The sequence below is a fragment of the Oryx dammah genome, unplaced genomic scaffold (genome assembly GCF_014754425.2).
Source record: "Oryx dammah isolate SB20612 unplaced genomic scaffold, SCBI_Odam_1.1 HiC_scaffold_29, whole genome shotgun sequence".
NCBI lineage: Eukaryota > Metazoa > Chordata > Mammalia > Artiodactyla > Bovidae > Oryx > Oryx dammah.
The window spans coordinates 48,537,077-48,553,532 of record NW_024070213.1 but is presented as its reverse complement, the minus strand read 5'-3'; the positions used below and the strand labels follow the sequence as shown (position 1 = coordinate 48,553,532).

Below are 16,456 nucleotides of genomic sequence, written 5' to 3'. Positions count from 1 at the left end.
GGTTCTGAACCCACTTTGGTTTCATTTTAGGTTTTGGGCGTTGCCTTGTATATAAAAATGCTAAATGCACCTTGAAACGATACACCAATCAGACTTTTGATAAAGTGATGGGGCCCATGTTGGATGCTGCTACAAGGAAACCCATCTGGCGACATGAGATTTTAGATGCAGATGGTATTTGTTCTCCAGGTAAAAGCCTTAAAATCATTTTTTTTAAATGTATATGCTTTTAAATTATGGAAAGTATTCAGCAGTATGTCTGAATGTTTGGTATACAGGGCAGAAAAAAAATAAAACCTATAAAACCGTATCAGTCAGGTGCTATGGCAGGGAAAACAAGTGCAGTGACAGCAGTGTAGTGGCTGGTGTCTGTGCTTACTGCAAAAAGGTGTAAAGCAAAGGTGAGGACAGCAGGAAAATCGAAGAAATACTTATATTTTCTCATTGTCCACGTTTAAGTTGGTGGGGACTCATTACTAGCTGATTTCACTGTGACACGGCCCAAAATTCTAACACCCTAGGAGACATTTTAAAGTGGATGGATTTTCTGTCATTCATGTGGTCCCCTAAAGCAGCTTCTTAATTTTATATATGCTGTGATCTTAATCTATGTGGTGTTTTCAGATGGGCTTGCAGAATTTCACACAAGCCCCGTTGAACTCTGATTCCGCCCATGTGGACTCTTTTTGTTACCTCCACATCTGAATTTCGTGCACCAGGTCTAATCATGGGGTTTTATGCTCCAATAACCTTTGCCCTCCACATGGATGATAGTGACTTGTCTGATGCTCTTCTCTCTCTCTCAGGTGAAAAAGTAGAAAACAAGCAAGTGCTTGTAAACAAGTCCATGCCCACAGTGACTCAGATTCCCCTGGAAGGAAGTAATGTGCCCCAGCAGCCGCAGTACAAAGATGTGCCCATCACGTATGTCCTGGTCATGCCTTGGAAATATTACATTGAAAGATTTTTAAAAAGAAGGGGTGGAGGAAATTAGAAGTTAGTTCCTTTGGCTGGTGACTGCCAGAGAGACTTCTGCCCAGTGTCATCTCCATACCTGCTCTTGGACAAAGGGGTCCCCAAACCCAGACCCAAACCGTCATTCTCCCCTCACCTACCCCAGCCTCAGACATGCTTCCTCTGGGTCCGTTTCTCGGTGAGTAGTGCTGCCATCCAGCCAGTCGCCTACGGCATACACCTGACTCCTTTGCGTGACCTGCTGCACGCCTTAGTTCAGTCAGTGCTGACAGTTCTGTCTCCTCAGAAGTTCTCTCTCTTCCCAGTGACAGGTGTGGCTGTCTGAGTTTGGCCCACTTCTCCTGCTGGACTCACCGTTCCTGGTAACTGCTCCTCTGCCTCCAGTCGTGCACCTCCCCACACTTCTCAGGCTCCCTCTGTTACTGCCAGAGTGATTTATTTTTTCTTTTCAGTTACTCATCTGCTACTCTCTTGAGTAAATAGAATAAAACTTGAGTAGATTGAGTAAAACTCCTAATAACAATGTCGCCTGCATGATAAAGGCTGAACGAAATGATAATATAATAAATACACGGCCATCCATGACTCTTGGCACATGTCTCTAGCCTCACCCTTTGGCACACCAGCCTCCATATTTCTAGTAAATTGTCTCTTATTCTCCAGACATTCCGTGTGACTTCTGTGCTTTTACTCACGCTGCTCCCTCTGCCTGGAATTTCCTTCTGTCTGGTCAAGTCTCCACTCTAGGGTCTCCTCCTCCAAGAAGCAGTCCTTGATAGCTTGCCCCTCCCTGCCACCACTGTCACCACCGCCGACCACTGGCGAGACTGACTGTCACCTCCTCAGGCCTTTCCCATTACCCCTCTCGCCATACCAGAAAACTTCCTTGTATCTCCCTTTCTCTCTTCCTTCATTGGTTGTGAGTTTCTTTGGGGCAGCAACTATGTCTTCTGAATCGTTGTATGTCCAGAGCCTGTAAGGATCTGACACAAGTAGACTCTGAATAATGTTTGTTGAATGAAAGACAGATGATGTGAAGTGTGTGAAAAGTTCCCAATGGAAAAGCTGAGTAGATTAAAGTAACATTTAAAAATCTGGAGTTGAGTAACGGGCTTCAGCTTAAATCTCAGGTCTGCTTTGTATGAGTCATGTGTCCTGGGCAAGTTCTTAACCTTCCTAAGTTTTCCTCAGTTCTTATTTCCTATAAAGAAATAACAGTATGTGAATACCATGTATGGTAATGATTAAATTGTATTGTGCCTGCCTCGTAATAAATGTTTAACCACTTTAAACTAGGACTGTCCAAGGGAAATTGTCACATTTTAATTTATTCTTGAAAGAGAAAAGTCATTTTTCAGAACCTGAAATGGGAATGTCAGAATATTCTGTGGTAGGTATTACATGAAATATGCCTGGAAGAATAGGTTCACCCAGGGCAGCTTGAAAACTCTGCTATAGTGACTCTCTCTTAATATTAGCTACAAAGGGGCAACAGACTCGTATATTGAAAAAGTGATGATATCTTCAAATGCCGAAGATGCTTTTCTGATCAAAATGCTGCTGAGACAGACAAGGCGTCCAGAGATTGGAGACAAATTCAGCAGTCGTCATGGGCAAAAAGGTAAGTTGTATCATTTCTCAGCTTTTTTATAAAACTGTAGTATTTATTAACCAAATTATATAAGAACTACTTTATAATCCTCCGTTAGAAAAATTCAGTATGTTAGAAAAAGTATTACCATGTTATCAAAAGTATTCTTGTTTTATTTCCCAGATTAACCTGTTTATATTTTAATAGCCTCTAACAGTATACGATGGAGAAGGCGATGGCACCCCACTCCAGTACTCTTGCCTGGAAAATCCCATGGACGGAGGAGCCCGGTAGGCTGCAGTCCATGGGGTCGCGAAGAGTTGGACATGACTGAGCAACTTCACTTTCACTTTTCACTTTCATGCATTGGAGAAGGAAATGGCAACTCACTCCAGTGTTCTTGCCTGGTGAATCCCAGGGATGGGGAAGCCTGGTGGGCTGCCATCTATGGGGTCGCACAGAGTTGGACATGACTGAAGCGACTTAGCAGCAGCAGCAGCAGCAGCAGCAGCAGTAGCAGTGTACCATAGTGTTGCTTCTCTATACTATGTATTTCATTCTGCAGCTGCTCAGCCAAAAATTATAAATAAGTTCTAGATGAGGTACCTACTAAAGTACAAGTGGCTGTTCAGAAATAAATAGTAATACCTATTTTTTACAAAAGGTGTGTATTTAAAATGCTGTATGTTCTATTGGATCATAGAATCAGGATGTCAGCACCTCAGAGTCACCTGCCCCTTTGTTTAACACAAGAGAAAGACCCTGCTCTTAGACCCCGCTCGGTAAGCAGCCGGTCACAGGCACCCAGCTTGTTGCTGAGCTGGTGTTAGAACCGTGGTCTTCGCCGCCTCCAGTGCAGTGCTTTGTCTGCCTCAAAGTGACGCTTCTCCTAGATGCTCCTTCTCCATCAGATCCCATTGGCAAGCCTATTTCTGTTGATGGTCAGTGCTGGGTTTTCATTCATTGTTGGTTTTGTTTTGTTTTATCTTCAAGGAACATGTGGTCCTGTGTCACTACTGATTAACTTATCAGTAGAGTCTCTTTTAGTCAATATATAGAGTTTAAGTTTGTCCTGGTGTTTGAATTTTAGCTCTGGCTGCCATGCACTAGTATTCAGAACTACAGCAGCTAACACTTGGGTAGCACTCAGTGTGCCTGGCACATTGCTCATTTGTTTCTTCCACAGTCCCAGGAGGTAGGTCAATCTGCACTTTATAGGTGAGGAAGTCAAGGCACAGAGAGGTTAGTAGGTTACCCACGTCCCCAGTTGGTGGCAGAGTTGGTTTTTAAGCCCTAGCAGCCTAGCTCCAGAGTCCATGCTCTGTAACTAACCTGTTTGCTATCCTGACCATTAAGCAGTTAGGATTGTGCCTGACACATAGTAAGTGCTCGAGAAGTGAAAGCTGTGATTATTAATACTGGCTATTATTCATTCACTCTTCAACTTTGAATCTCACTTGTGCTTATAAATTGCTGGTGTGGTATCTTCCTGTTTTTGTCGTTTGTTTTTTTTCCCTCTCTCCTGAACTCCCTTCCCATCTCCTACCCCATCCCATCTTCTTGTTTTTAATTGACTGGTTTGAAGATAATTATACATTAAATTCTCGATGATTCTGACTATTGCTTCGCCAGGCAAGTATATCAAATATTGTAGTGTGTTTGGTCAAATGAATCTAGCCTTAGTTGTCATTCCATCAGTGGAACTGTTTCAGACTAAGGTACTAACTATTTCATCGGAAGCATTTTTTAGTTCAGTTAATAGACAGAAGATTATTTCAGCCTATCAATATTTTATGAAACAGAATTGGTTCCATCTGTAACTGTGAATTTGATACCTCTACTTCATACAGTTCCCTAAGATGCTAAGTCTTAACTTTTGAGTTTAAAACCTATCTTGAGGTTCTATTATTTCCTACTACTTACCAGTGAAAGTCAGATTCTCTGTATTGAGGTTGTTTCTCCTTCTCTGTTGGTCTTGACACTTTCTGAGATGCACTCCTAAGTCTTTCTGTGGGGTAACCATAGCCTCATTAACAGCGTCTGTTTTACTTGACCTATTTCCTGGGCAAGAGCAAAGCTTGATACTCCTCTTATAAAATGTTGGCACTAAAAGTTTTACAGGCATGCACACCATAAGAGGACATCTCTATTCTGAATCAGTTTGCACACTTGAAGCCCAAATCCTTGTGCTTTGTTCCATCAGAGTTACTGTGTAAAGAGTTGAAGGCTAGTGTACATTTCAGTAATTATCCACTGTGTTCGCATTCCACTAAGCTTGAGGACAGGGACCATGTCATTAGATTCTCATAAGAGCTTTTCTCAGAGTAGATATTTAGTAGGTAATTGATCACAGTTGAATATATGAATGAATTGAAGGTATGGGGAATATGAAAAGAAACAGATTCCCCACTCTTGATGGATTGATTTTCACCCAGATTTTAATCTGTACATTGTATATGAGTGTGTGTATGTTACAGTAGAAACAAAGCAGTACTTTTGAATGAAAACCATGCTTGATTAGTAAGGTCCTGTGAATACAGACCTCGAGGTAAAATGTCATCAAGTCTGTGCTCTCGCATTTTTTCAGACTATTAATAAAATACAGATAGTGTTCATTGACGAAGTGGTTTCCAACTTGCAGTGATCTGAAACGTAGCAGAGTTTAGAGATCTCTTCAGTCTTAGGGAGCTTTGACTAGAATATCTCTATACGAAACTGAAAGAAGTCCTCCTGGGTCTAGATGACCTTTCACTTGTAGTGAGGAGTTTATCTTGCTAGTTTTCTTTTTCCAGATGGCGTTTAATCCAAGGGTAAAACCTTCTGATTAGCCTAGATTCCCTTGATAGTCTCTTCTCTTACAGCTTCATTAGATTTATTGAAAAGATTGGGGGGGAACAGCAAACAAAAAAGATAATGTAAGCTTTATCAGAGTATAAGGACCATTAACATAATTTTTATTTAAGTATAATTTTATTAAATAATAAATGCACATGGCTTAAAAAGATCAAATAGTACCAAAAAAGAGCGCTGCTTCTGCTAAGTCGCTTCAGGTCCAACTCTGTGCGACCCCATAGACGGCAGCCCACCAGGCTCCCCCGTCCCTGGGATTCTCCAGGCAAGGACACTGGAGTGGGTTGCCAGAGTACCTTGTACTAAAAAACATAGTTTTCCTTTCCTTTCCTTTCTTCTTCTGTTTCCTGAAGCAGTTTCACCTCATTTATCTTAGTATTTCTAAATAATATTCTTAAGCAGCTCTGTGTTCATTCATCCGTTTGCAGATGGATTCACCAGCAGATGTTGCCTGCTGATCTCACCTTGTGATTGGTAGGAGGACCTACACTTGGCTACCTCTGTTTCCTATTCCCAACTTCCATTCCCTGCGTAGATTTATCATAATTTTAAGTTACTTAATTATTTATGTTGCATTATCTGGGCCATAAATATTATTCGCTTCCAAACCAAGTGATTGTTGAGTACATTTCCTTGGTTATATAACTTTATTTTTTCAGAAGTTAATCGGTATCTCATTTAAGAATTTTGCTTAATTTTCCTTATTTTTATTACCATTCTGTACCATCAACAGCCTCTCAGCATGGGCTCAGTTTTCCACATGATCGGTAGTCTGTTAGAACCATTTTTTCCCCAGATGGTTTCTTTTATAGTGTCCCCACTCCTCCTCCTCCAAGCCATAGTGGTTCTTCTCTGAGCTGGACCTTCCCAGTCAAGTGTTAAGAATTGTAATAGGTAAACTGAGAGGTTAATCCTTGGAACTCTCAGGAGTGCCGGGCAGAGCCTGGGGAAGCCAAGGCCATTACAGCTCATCTTGCATGCCCTAGACTTGTTTTTTAGAAAGGTTGGGAAGCACTCTGTATTAGTTTGCTTGGACTGCTAAAACAAAATGCAACAGACTTAGGTGACCTAAACAAGAGAAGTTATTGTCTCTCAGTTCTAGAGACCAGAAATTCAACATCAGTAATATGAATTTTAGGGGGGACCCAGCCCATGCACTGCACTGTAAGCCTGCTGAATGGTAATCACTTATGACAGCCTCCTTTGAGCCCTTGTTTCTTGGCTCTCCCCTGTCACTTCTCTCTCTATCCCACCTCCCACCCTTGTAGTGGGATAGTCCATCTATTAACTTGCTGAGAAAGTGCGCATGTAAAGTACATTTTTTGAGCTCGTGTATGTCTGAACATATTCTGTCCTCACACTTGAAATATACTTCGGTGGAGTAAAGAATTCTAGATTTTAAAATTGCCCTCCCTAAGGGTTTTGATCCCATCGCTACATTATTGTCCAGATTCCATCTCACTTACATGAACTGCAGCATCATTCTTCAGATCTTTGTCTGTGTGCTGTTTCTCTCTCTTTTCCTCCTTCCATCCTTCCCTATTTCCCCACCCCTGGAAGCTTTTACTGTTTTCTTTTCTTGAATTCTGAAATTCCATAGACACTTTTTTCATTTCTTGTCCTTGATCAGACACCCTCTTATTCTGGAAGTTCGAGTTCCTTCAATTCTTGGACATTTTCATATATTTGTTGTTGGTAACTTCCTTTTCATCATTTTCCCTATGCCCTTTCTGGTTTTCCTGTTAGTTAGATTTCTTCCAGACTGATGCTCTAGCTTTGTTATCTTTTCTCTCCCTGCTCTCCATTCTTTTCTCTTATTTTTCTTTCTAAGAGATTGGATCAGTTTTATTTTCAAGATCCTTTTTAACCTATTTATATTTTTGATTTCCAATTATAATTTTAAATTTAATTTGTACTCTTCCATTTTATAACAACAGGTATGTATTTATATATTTTAAATTTTCTTTTAGTTTTTAGCTTTACTTTTTTGGTTTTGTTTTCTTTTTTTTTGTTGTTTTTTTCTGTTTCTAATATAATCTCTGTTTCTTGAGAGCATTCTTTTCCTCGTGTGTGTTTTAGAGTCTGGTTGTTGTTGCTGGAAGCTTTCCTTTAATGTGCAGTGAAAGAATGGTTAGCAGGTCTGTGTCCCAGGGATAGAACCCGTTGACTGGTGGAAGTCATTGTAGGTGATCAAGCAGTGAATCATATTTCTTGCGAGTGCCCTTCGGTTCAATTTCAGGTTGCAGTTGGAAATGAGGGTAGGATCAGTACTTAAGGTTTATCTGTCAGCTGACCTTTTGGAAGCCAGACGGGGGCAGCAGGCTGTGAGCCCAGTACACAGACTTTCACTTCATTCCTCTGTATCCTCACCCCACCCTCTGCTGTGTCATCACCCCACACCGGGTCATGGGTCATTCTGATTCATTTTCTTGGGTAAGTCTTTGGGGATAGAAGGTAGTTTCTTGGCTGTATAGGGTAGAGAATAAAAACTGAGGTTCTGATGATTTCTTATACAGACATATATTTCTACAAAGACTTAGTTATGTATCTCCTGAGTGTTCAGTACTTTTCTAGGTCCTGCTGATATGCAGTGAACAGAACAGACAAGATCCCAGCCCGTGTGGAGCTTGCATTCCTGTGGGCAAGAGAGATAATGCTAAGTGCTGAGATGAAAAAAACTAAGAGATAGGAGAGCAAAACAGGAAGCAGGTCAAGGGGGAGTGATTATTCGTGACATTGTAAGTAAAGTGGTTGAGGAGCAGTACCTTGCTGAGAGGATGACTGAGTAAAGTCCTGAGAGAAGGAAGGGAGCTCAAGTGATGGAGGGAAATGGGAGGTCTGAGGCTGCGCTCAGCCTGGTGTGCTGGAGGCCCAGCCAGGAGCCAGTGCGGCTGGAGCAGAGGCAGTCAGAGGTGAGGCCTCACTGGTCGCTCCGTGAACTTCAGCTTTACCCTGAAGTAGAGAGATGCCACTGGAGGGGTCTGAGCAAACGAGAAATACGATGGGACTTACTTTGGCCCCCATGAAAACAGACTGTATGGGGCCAGTGAGGGAGCCCTGATTCCAGTTCAAAGGCAGTTGTAACAGCCCAGGTCAGAGTTGGTGGTGAGTGGGGGAAGTGGTGTGCTTTGCTGGTGGCTCAGACAGTAAAGAATCTGCCTGCAATATGGGAGACCCAGGTTAGATCCCTGGGTCAGGAAGATCCCCTGGAGGAGGAAATGGCAACCCATTCCAGTATTCTTGCCTGGAGAATTCCGTGGACAGAGGAGCCTGGCAGGTACAATCCATGGGGTTGCAAAGAGTGAAACACATTTTAAATACAGAGCCTGCTGGGACTGCTGGTGGACAGGGAACCTATGAGTCAGTACTACTGCCCTCAGCCCCACCGCTCACCCTGTTTTCACAGCACTTTGAGCCTTCCCGGAAGTGGTGGAGAGGTCTGAGTCAGTTCCCTCCCTTGTGCCTCCGTGCAGGTTCAGTTCAGGTCAGTCACTCAGTTGTGTCCAACTCTTTGCAACCCCATGGACTACAGCATGCCAGGCCTGTCCATCACCAACTCCCAGAATTTGCTCAAACTCATGTCCATCAAGTCAGTGATGCTATCCAACCATCTAGTCCTTTATCATCCTCTTCTCCTCCCACCTTCAATCTTTCCCAGCATCAGGCTCTTTTCCAATGAGTCAACTCTTCGCATCAGGTGGCCAAAGTATTGGAGTTTCAGCTTCAACACCAGTTCTTCCAATGAATATTCAGGACTGATTTCCTTTAGGATGGACTGGTGGGATCTCCTTGCAGTCAAAGGGACTCTCAAGAGTACCAACACCACAGTTCAAAAGCATCAATTCTTCAGTGTTCAACTTTCTTTAAGGTCCAACTCTCACATCTATATGTGACTACTGGAAAAAACCATAGCTTTGACTAGACAGACCTTTGTCGGCAAAGTAATGTCTCTGCTTTTTAATATGCTGTCTAGGTTTGTCATAACTTTTCTTCCAAGGAGTAAGTGTTTTTAATTTCATGGCTGCAGTCACCATGAGCAGTGATTTTGGAGCTCCCCAAAATAAAGTCTCTCATTGTTTCCCCATCTATTTGCTATGAAGTGGTGGGACCAGATGCCATGATCTTAGTTTTTGTAATGTTGAATTTTAAGCCAGCTTTTTCACTCTCCTCTTTCACTTTCATCAAGAGGCTCTTCAGTTCCTCTTCACTTTCTGCCATAAGGGTGGTATCATCTGTATATCTGAGGTTATTGATATTTCTCCTGGCAATCTTAATTGCAGCTTGTGCTTCACCCAGCCTGGCATTTTGCGTGATGTACTTTGCAAGAAGTTAAATAAGCAGGGTGACAATATACAGCCTTGATGGACTCCTTTCCCAATTTGGAACCAGTCCCTTGTTCCATGTCCGGTTCTAATTGTTGTTTCTTGACTTGTATATAGATTTTTCAGGAGGCAGGTAAGATGGTCTGGTATTCCCATCTCTTTAAGAATTTTCCACAGTTTGTTGTGATCCACACAGTTGAAGGCTTTGGCATAGTCAATAAAACAGAAGTAAATGTGTATTTGGAACCCTCTTGCTTTTTCTATGATCCAACAGATTTTGGCAATTTGATCTCTGGTTCCTCTGCCTTTTCTGAACCCAGCTTGAACATCTGGAAGTTCACAGTTCACATACTGTTGAAGCCTGGCTTGGAGAATTTTGAGCATTACTTTGCTAGCGTGTGAGATGAGTGCAATTGTGCAGTAGTTTGAGCATTCTTTGGCATTGCCTTTCTTTGGGATTGGAATGAAAACCTTTTCCAGGTGTAATTTTCTCCTTCTCTTAAACCACTTACTGTTCTTTCCTCTATTCATCAGCTTTCAAAACTGTATAGTTCTTTCTTGCCCATTCTTTTTCCTTATAGGCTTATACCTTAATTTTGTCAACTCTCTTGTTAGTGAGGTTCAGAGAAGGAGTAGAGACAGACATGTTTCTTCTTCCCTGTTTCCTGGAAATCCACGTATCTATTATTCAAGAATGTTCAACACAAGAATGCTAAGTGTGTGAGTTTTTTTCACTGCAGCATATAGAACTGAAATTAAAGTTATTTTAGTAAAAGGTGAGAAGAGTTTTTAGAACACCTTTTATCTGCTAATCAGAGCCTTGCTTCCAGGGTGCCTGTTTTTGTTGGCTGTTGTAAGCATTTCTGAGATTGAAAACTAACTTAAAAAAGGTTTAAAGTTCATATAGTCAGAATTATGACATAAATGCTAATGATTATCAGAAAGGTATTCATCACAGTTTGGCAACTCTTATCTGAGAATAGCATATCTTTTTCCTGGATCATTATTACAGCTAAAGTCTGCCATTTTTATCCTTTCTGTGAATGTCACCCTTCTGAAACCAGAGACAGGACAATGGCACAAACCTATTTTTTCAGGTTTTTTTTCATTTATAGTAAAATCATAAAGATTCAAAAATAGTCATGGTTTTGTTAAACCACTTGTATATATTGTTAAAGATCAGAACACACACACACACAAAAAAAAAAGATCAGAACACTTTGTTGGGCTAACTTAAGTATATTTTAGATTTACCGAGGATGGAAAACATGCCCTACTAGTTTATTTAACTACCCCCACCCAGCAGCCCGCACAGCACTTTACATATTATACAGTATCTGTTCAATGTGTCTGTGGAATAGTTTATTAAATAAAGTATCACAAACATACAGATATAACAAGCCAAAATCTTCCCTCCCCAAATTAATGTAACTTATTTGTCCCAGTAAATATCAGAAATGAAAAGTCCCATTTTTATGCAGATTGGTACCAGGGTTTTCATCACCCTAGACTCATAGCTCCCCAGCCCTAACTGACACAGAAGCCCGCTAAAGCTTTTCAACCAAGACAGCTAAATGCACACACCCACCCGGAGATGCAGCCTGAGCTTCAATAAAAATCTGCCTTGACAGCCCACAGAAATCTATTTGGTCATATTTAAATCCCTGCTGTGGGCTCAAAATCCTGTTGGCTGTTTGGGAGGTAGCAAGGAAACTCAGCCCTTGGCTAGTGTCCCTGAGTAGTTGGCAAAAAGATGAATAGTTGGCAAAAAGATGAATACAATGGATTGCACACAGTTCATACTAAACTAAATGGTGAAGACCATTCCTGATAGAGAAGTTGTAAGTTTGTTGTAGATAGGGATAAAACTCAGCATTTGAAAATACTTTTAAGAAGTCTGGTCCAAATCCATCTTCCCTAGTATAAGAATTTCTTAGAGTATTTTTCACAGATGCTGTTCCTCTTTGCCTGTGACCTGTGAAGGGAGCCCCTTGCAGCTTTCTGAGGCTACGGTTCTCTTATATGGAACCTGAGTGCACTTTCCTGTAATGTACACCCAGTACCCCTGCCCTGCCCTGTGGGCTTACTGAATGCACACTTTCCCCTTTTCTTCGAGGTTACCTCTGTTCAGCATTTAAAGAAAGCCTTCAGGTTGAGAAAAAGTATAGCAGAGAGATAAAGGTCCTGAGCGCCGAGTGACCAGTTTTATCCCTTTGAAATGGAGACGGTTTCCTAGGAGTTGTTACCGGGATTAAACAGAATGATGTGTGTGAAGCAGGCAGTGCCTGGTCCACGGCCACAGTCAGTAGAGGTGACCGCTGGAAGGTCTGCTGTCGCAGGCTGGGAAAGGGAGACAGGCTAGGTGGGGTTTGGACTTGGAGGGCTGTGATGAAGGTTTTGTTTGGGGAGCAGCAGTAAAGAGTGAAAACCTGTTGACCTGCAGGAATAGAGCCAAGAAGAGGCGGGAGGCCATAGTGACCGGTTTTAAGCCTGGTAAAGGATGGCACGGATCACAAAGCAACTTTGTGTCTCATTGAACTTGATATAATGCAGGATTATCTCAAGTGCTTATATTATTAATCGATCCATTTCTCAAGCTCTCAGTATGTACCAACTGTTCTCAATATTAGAAATAACAGTGGTAAATACTGACAGTCTCTAATTTCCTGGGGAGTATGTTTTCTTGGGGAAGAAAACAGAAAAAAAGTAAACAAAAATACAAAGAGAATAATTTAAGGTAGTGATCAGTGCGACACAGGAAGACTAATGCAGAAGTGACTGGTTTTCAGGAAGAGGGGGCTGCCCTGTGGATGATGGTCAAGGTCGGCCTCTTGGAGGAAGTGGACTTGAACTGAGACCTGGAGGATGAAAAGAAGCCAGGGACGCAAGGGTCTGGGAGAGTTTAAGTTCACCAGCCCTGAGGCATGAGTGAGCTTGGTACAATCAGAGAAGACACACAAGGCCAGTCTGGCCAGACATGTGTCTGAGCAGGAACACGGTTTGAGATAGTGAGAGAAAAAGGATGGGGCACAGCGTACAGGGTCATGTGGCCAAAAGAAAGGGATTTGGGTTTCATTCTAAATATACTGGGAACAAGCAGGCCTGTTGGGTAGCGACTGTAAGCAAAGGAGTGACAAGATGGAATTACCGTTTTAAGAAATCACCCTGGGTTCCCCATGGAGAGTAGACTGGAGGGGAGCAGGCAGAGAAGCCCAAAGGTGGTGGCAGTGGTCCAGGCAGGAGAGGACGGTGACTTGGACAAGGGCAGTAGTGGAGAACAGGAGAGAAGTGGTGCATTCTGGGTGTGCTCTGGAATTAGAGCCAGCAGGGCTTGCTGATGGCTGAGGTGCTGGAGAAGGAAAAGACCAGAACTGAGGGTGAGGTCTGTGGCCTGAGCCACTGGCAAGGCGGTCTATCAAGAAGGGGAGGACCAGGAAGGAACAGTTTTTTGGAGTTAGGCCGGGGCAGGAGTTGAGTTCAGAGAAGGCAATGGCACACCACTCCAGTACTCTTGCCTGGAAAACCCCATGGACGGAGGAGCCTGGTGGGCTGCCGTCCATGGGGTCACACAGAATCGGACATGACTGATGCGGCTTAGCAATAACAGCAGCAGCAGCAGCAGCATACAGATCAGGAAATTGAGGGTCAGAGTCGTGAGTGGCTTGCCTCCTACAGCTTAGTGCTGGCAGAGTCAGTTTGGATCCAGATTTCTGATTCCAAGTGCATTGCCCATTCTGTGCCAAGTAAGGTGTCCTCTCTTGATATCCCATTACCACTCTGTCCCCAAGGCTGCCGTGTGTGTGTGTGTGTGTGTGTGTGTGTCCAGTATTTTACCTACTGAGCTCCGAGGGAAGCCTCAGCTTCCCAGGTGGCACAGTGGTAAAGAATTTGCCTGCAGTGCAGGAGCTGTGAGTTTGATCCCCGGGACAGGAAGATCCCCTGGAGAAGGAAATGGCAACCCACTCCATTATTCTTGCCTGGGAAATCCCACAGAGAGAAGAGCCTGGTCATCTACAGTCTGTGAGGTCACAGAGTCTGACACAACTGAGCAACTACACCACCACCACCACCACCACCACACCTGGGAAGCCGAGGTTGCTATATTCCCTGGAATTTTCCCTTGAAGAAGATGCAGCCTTTTCCTGAGACAGAATTCTAATTTTTCTTAATATTATATTTAATATTACCTATTTAAATATTAATTCTAGTATTTCCTTGAGGAGATGGAAAATTCCCTTTCTTCCTGGATAAGCAGCTTTACATAGCACTCCTGTGCCACCAGTCCAAAGGGAATGCTATCCTCACATACCTCATTCCCGAAATGCCTGACAATCCTCCACTTTAAGATATACTTCTGATACAGAGCTATGTTACCAGGTATTCCTGTCTTTTTAAAGTCAACTCATTGTAAAACTCACTGGCCCAGTAGCCTGGCCAGAGACAGTGTTTGGTTAAAATTTCCAAATCTGTCAAGAGTTAGTATGTAGAAGACAAAGAAGATTTTTAATTTGCTTTGTCCACTCTCTTTGTCCCTCCACTTTGTTCACTCTCCTGGTTTGTCTGGCTCGATGTGGTGGTTAGAGCCAGGAGGGCCCTTGAGGGTGGTGACCTGGAGAGGGCTGGAGGGAGCTGACTTGAATATTCATGTGCAGTGGGCACAGCTGGTGGCATCTGTGTGGAGCCTTGCAAGCTACGCAGCCCTCAGCGTGGGGCCCAGAGAGGAGCTGGACAAGGCCTGAGAGAATAACCTGTGAAGGGAATGGAGACTAGTCCACAGTGTCCATTATGCTGTTGCGGCTGTCATGAAATGAGCCGACCAAACTTTCATAGTGTTGTGAGCTTTCAGGGCATTTCTTACGTGTGTCATGTGGTGTCTCCTTCAGTGATTTCCTTCTGTATTGGTCTAGATGCACACCAGCGTAAGAGAACTATTAGTTGAACTAAGCTTTTATTCTTGAAATGTAGAATTTTTTTGGAAGTATTTTTATTTTTATTTTTGGTAGTGTCTCCTGCAAGCTGACACAAGTGCGTTCTCTATGAGAAATTGTAAAGATTGCTTTGACATAGGTCATCTTTATGCCCACCTCTCTCACCCCCTCCATTTAGAGCATTAAATTTGTTAGTCTTGGCATTTAAAAAGCAATGTGGCCCTGCAGACAGCCTGATTTTTGTCTTTTGGTGAAAGTTTACCTTGACAAAGTTGTTATTAGGAATTAGGAAGTCTTTTTTGTATACATACACTGTGTAAATGGCATTTCTGTACCTAATGCCTCTGAAAATATCCTCTCTAACAATTAAAGGAGACTTGAAAGTTTAGTTTCACAGAACATGAGTGTCTATCCTGCTCCAGCCTGATCACTTCAAAGGTGGTGGGATAATTAGTAGCTAAACAAAACACAGCTAAAGAGGTAGCTAAACAGTGGTAGTTACAAGCTCTGTGTTATAAAAGCTCAAGAAGAAGGTTGAAGAGGCCACAGTACATGGGTGAACTGGGACAGAAAAATCAGTTCTGACTAGCTGGGTTCAACATCAGTGCTCTGTGATAAGCAAAGCTTGAATGCAGTTGATTGGACAGAGAAGGCCAGCTGGAGAAGTGAAAGTATTTGATCAGTAGCTGTTTAAAATGTGGCAGACCCAGTCAGCAGCATCACTTCCTGTGACCTGGACCACAGAGGAGGACCAGGCAGAGAGAGCCAAGTGTGGAGGAGAGAGAAAGGATTCAGTAGGAGGAGGGAATTAACGTGAAGCAGCCAGGATTCACTCACAGCACTCTTTGTTTATTTTTTAAACTTTTTACTTTATATTGGAGTATAGCTGACTAACAATGCTATAATAGTGTCAGGTGGACAGCAAAGGGACTCGGCCATACATATACATGTATCTATTCTCCCCCTAAAATACACAACACACTTTTTAGATAAGGGAATTCCAATAGAGTTTTCCAATGAGAAATTCAAAGACTTTTAATGAAGTATATCATCCTCTGGGTCTTTGTGAGGTTCACTGTGCATCTCATCAATAAATGCATAGTGAATGAGCTCTCCCTCAAAAGAACTGGCCCTTGGTCAGAGATCTCTAGAACAGTTCATCCTTTTAGTAATATGCAAACTATTGGGGAAGGTGTGATGAGTTAGTAATAACTTGTATAGCAAAGTTATGAATTTGTTGTATGTTTGTTTATGAAGGAAGGAAAGCTTACTTTAACTTTAAATTCTGGTGGTGGTGGGAAAATATTAGAACCCCAAAGTCTGGATCTCCTTTCCCAAGTGTTCTCAACATCGGGTGCTTCATAGTGAAACTATGACCTGTATAATAGATGCATAATGGTGCTCCACAGGAGAAAGTAGAGCAGACATGGGTCTGGAATGTTCTTCGTGTTTTCTCTTCACGTTCTTCCTTGATCAAATTTATAGATAAGAGTTAAAGACAGGAAGGGGCTTCCTGGTGGCTCAGATGGTGAAGGATCTGCCTGCGATGTGGGAGACCTAGGTTTCATCCCTGGGTTGGGAAGATGTCGTAGAGGAGGGCATGGCAACCCACCACGGCATTCTTGTCCGGAGAATCCCCATGGACAGAGGAGCCTGGTGGGCTTCAGTCCTTGGGGTTGCAGTGAGTCGGACATGACTGAGCGACTAAGCACAGCACACAAAGATAGGAAGGGGCATTCACATAGAGTGCTGGTTGGAGTCATGTTTGGAACTAGAGTTTTTATTAAAGT

At 42.7% G+C, this 16,456-nt stretch overlaps 1 protein-coding gene across 1 annotated transcript in view; it reads left to right on the top strand.

Moving 5' to 3' along the window:
- Positions 1–16,456, top strand: part of POLR3B (RNA polymerase III subunit B) — a 115,933-nt gene that overhangs the window by 77,976 nt on the left and 21,501 nt on the right. Inside the window, exons 21-23 of the mRNA XM_040234807.1 lie at positions 31–189; positions 807–924; positions 2,454–2,596. Of these exons, the coding sequence (XP_040090741.1) occupies positions 31–189; positions 807–924; positions 2,454–2,596 (420 nt within the window). The remainder of the gene's footprint in view (positions 1–30; positions 190–806; positions 925–2,453; positions 2,597–16,456) is intronic.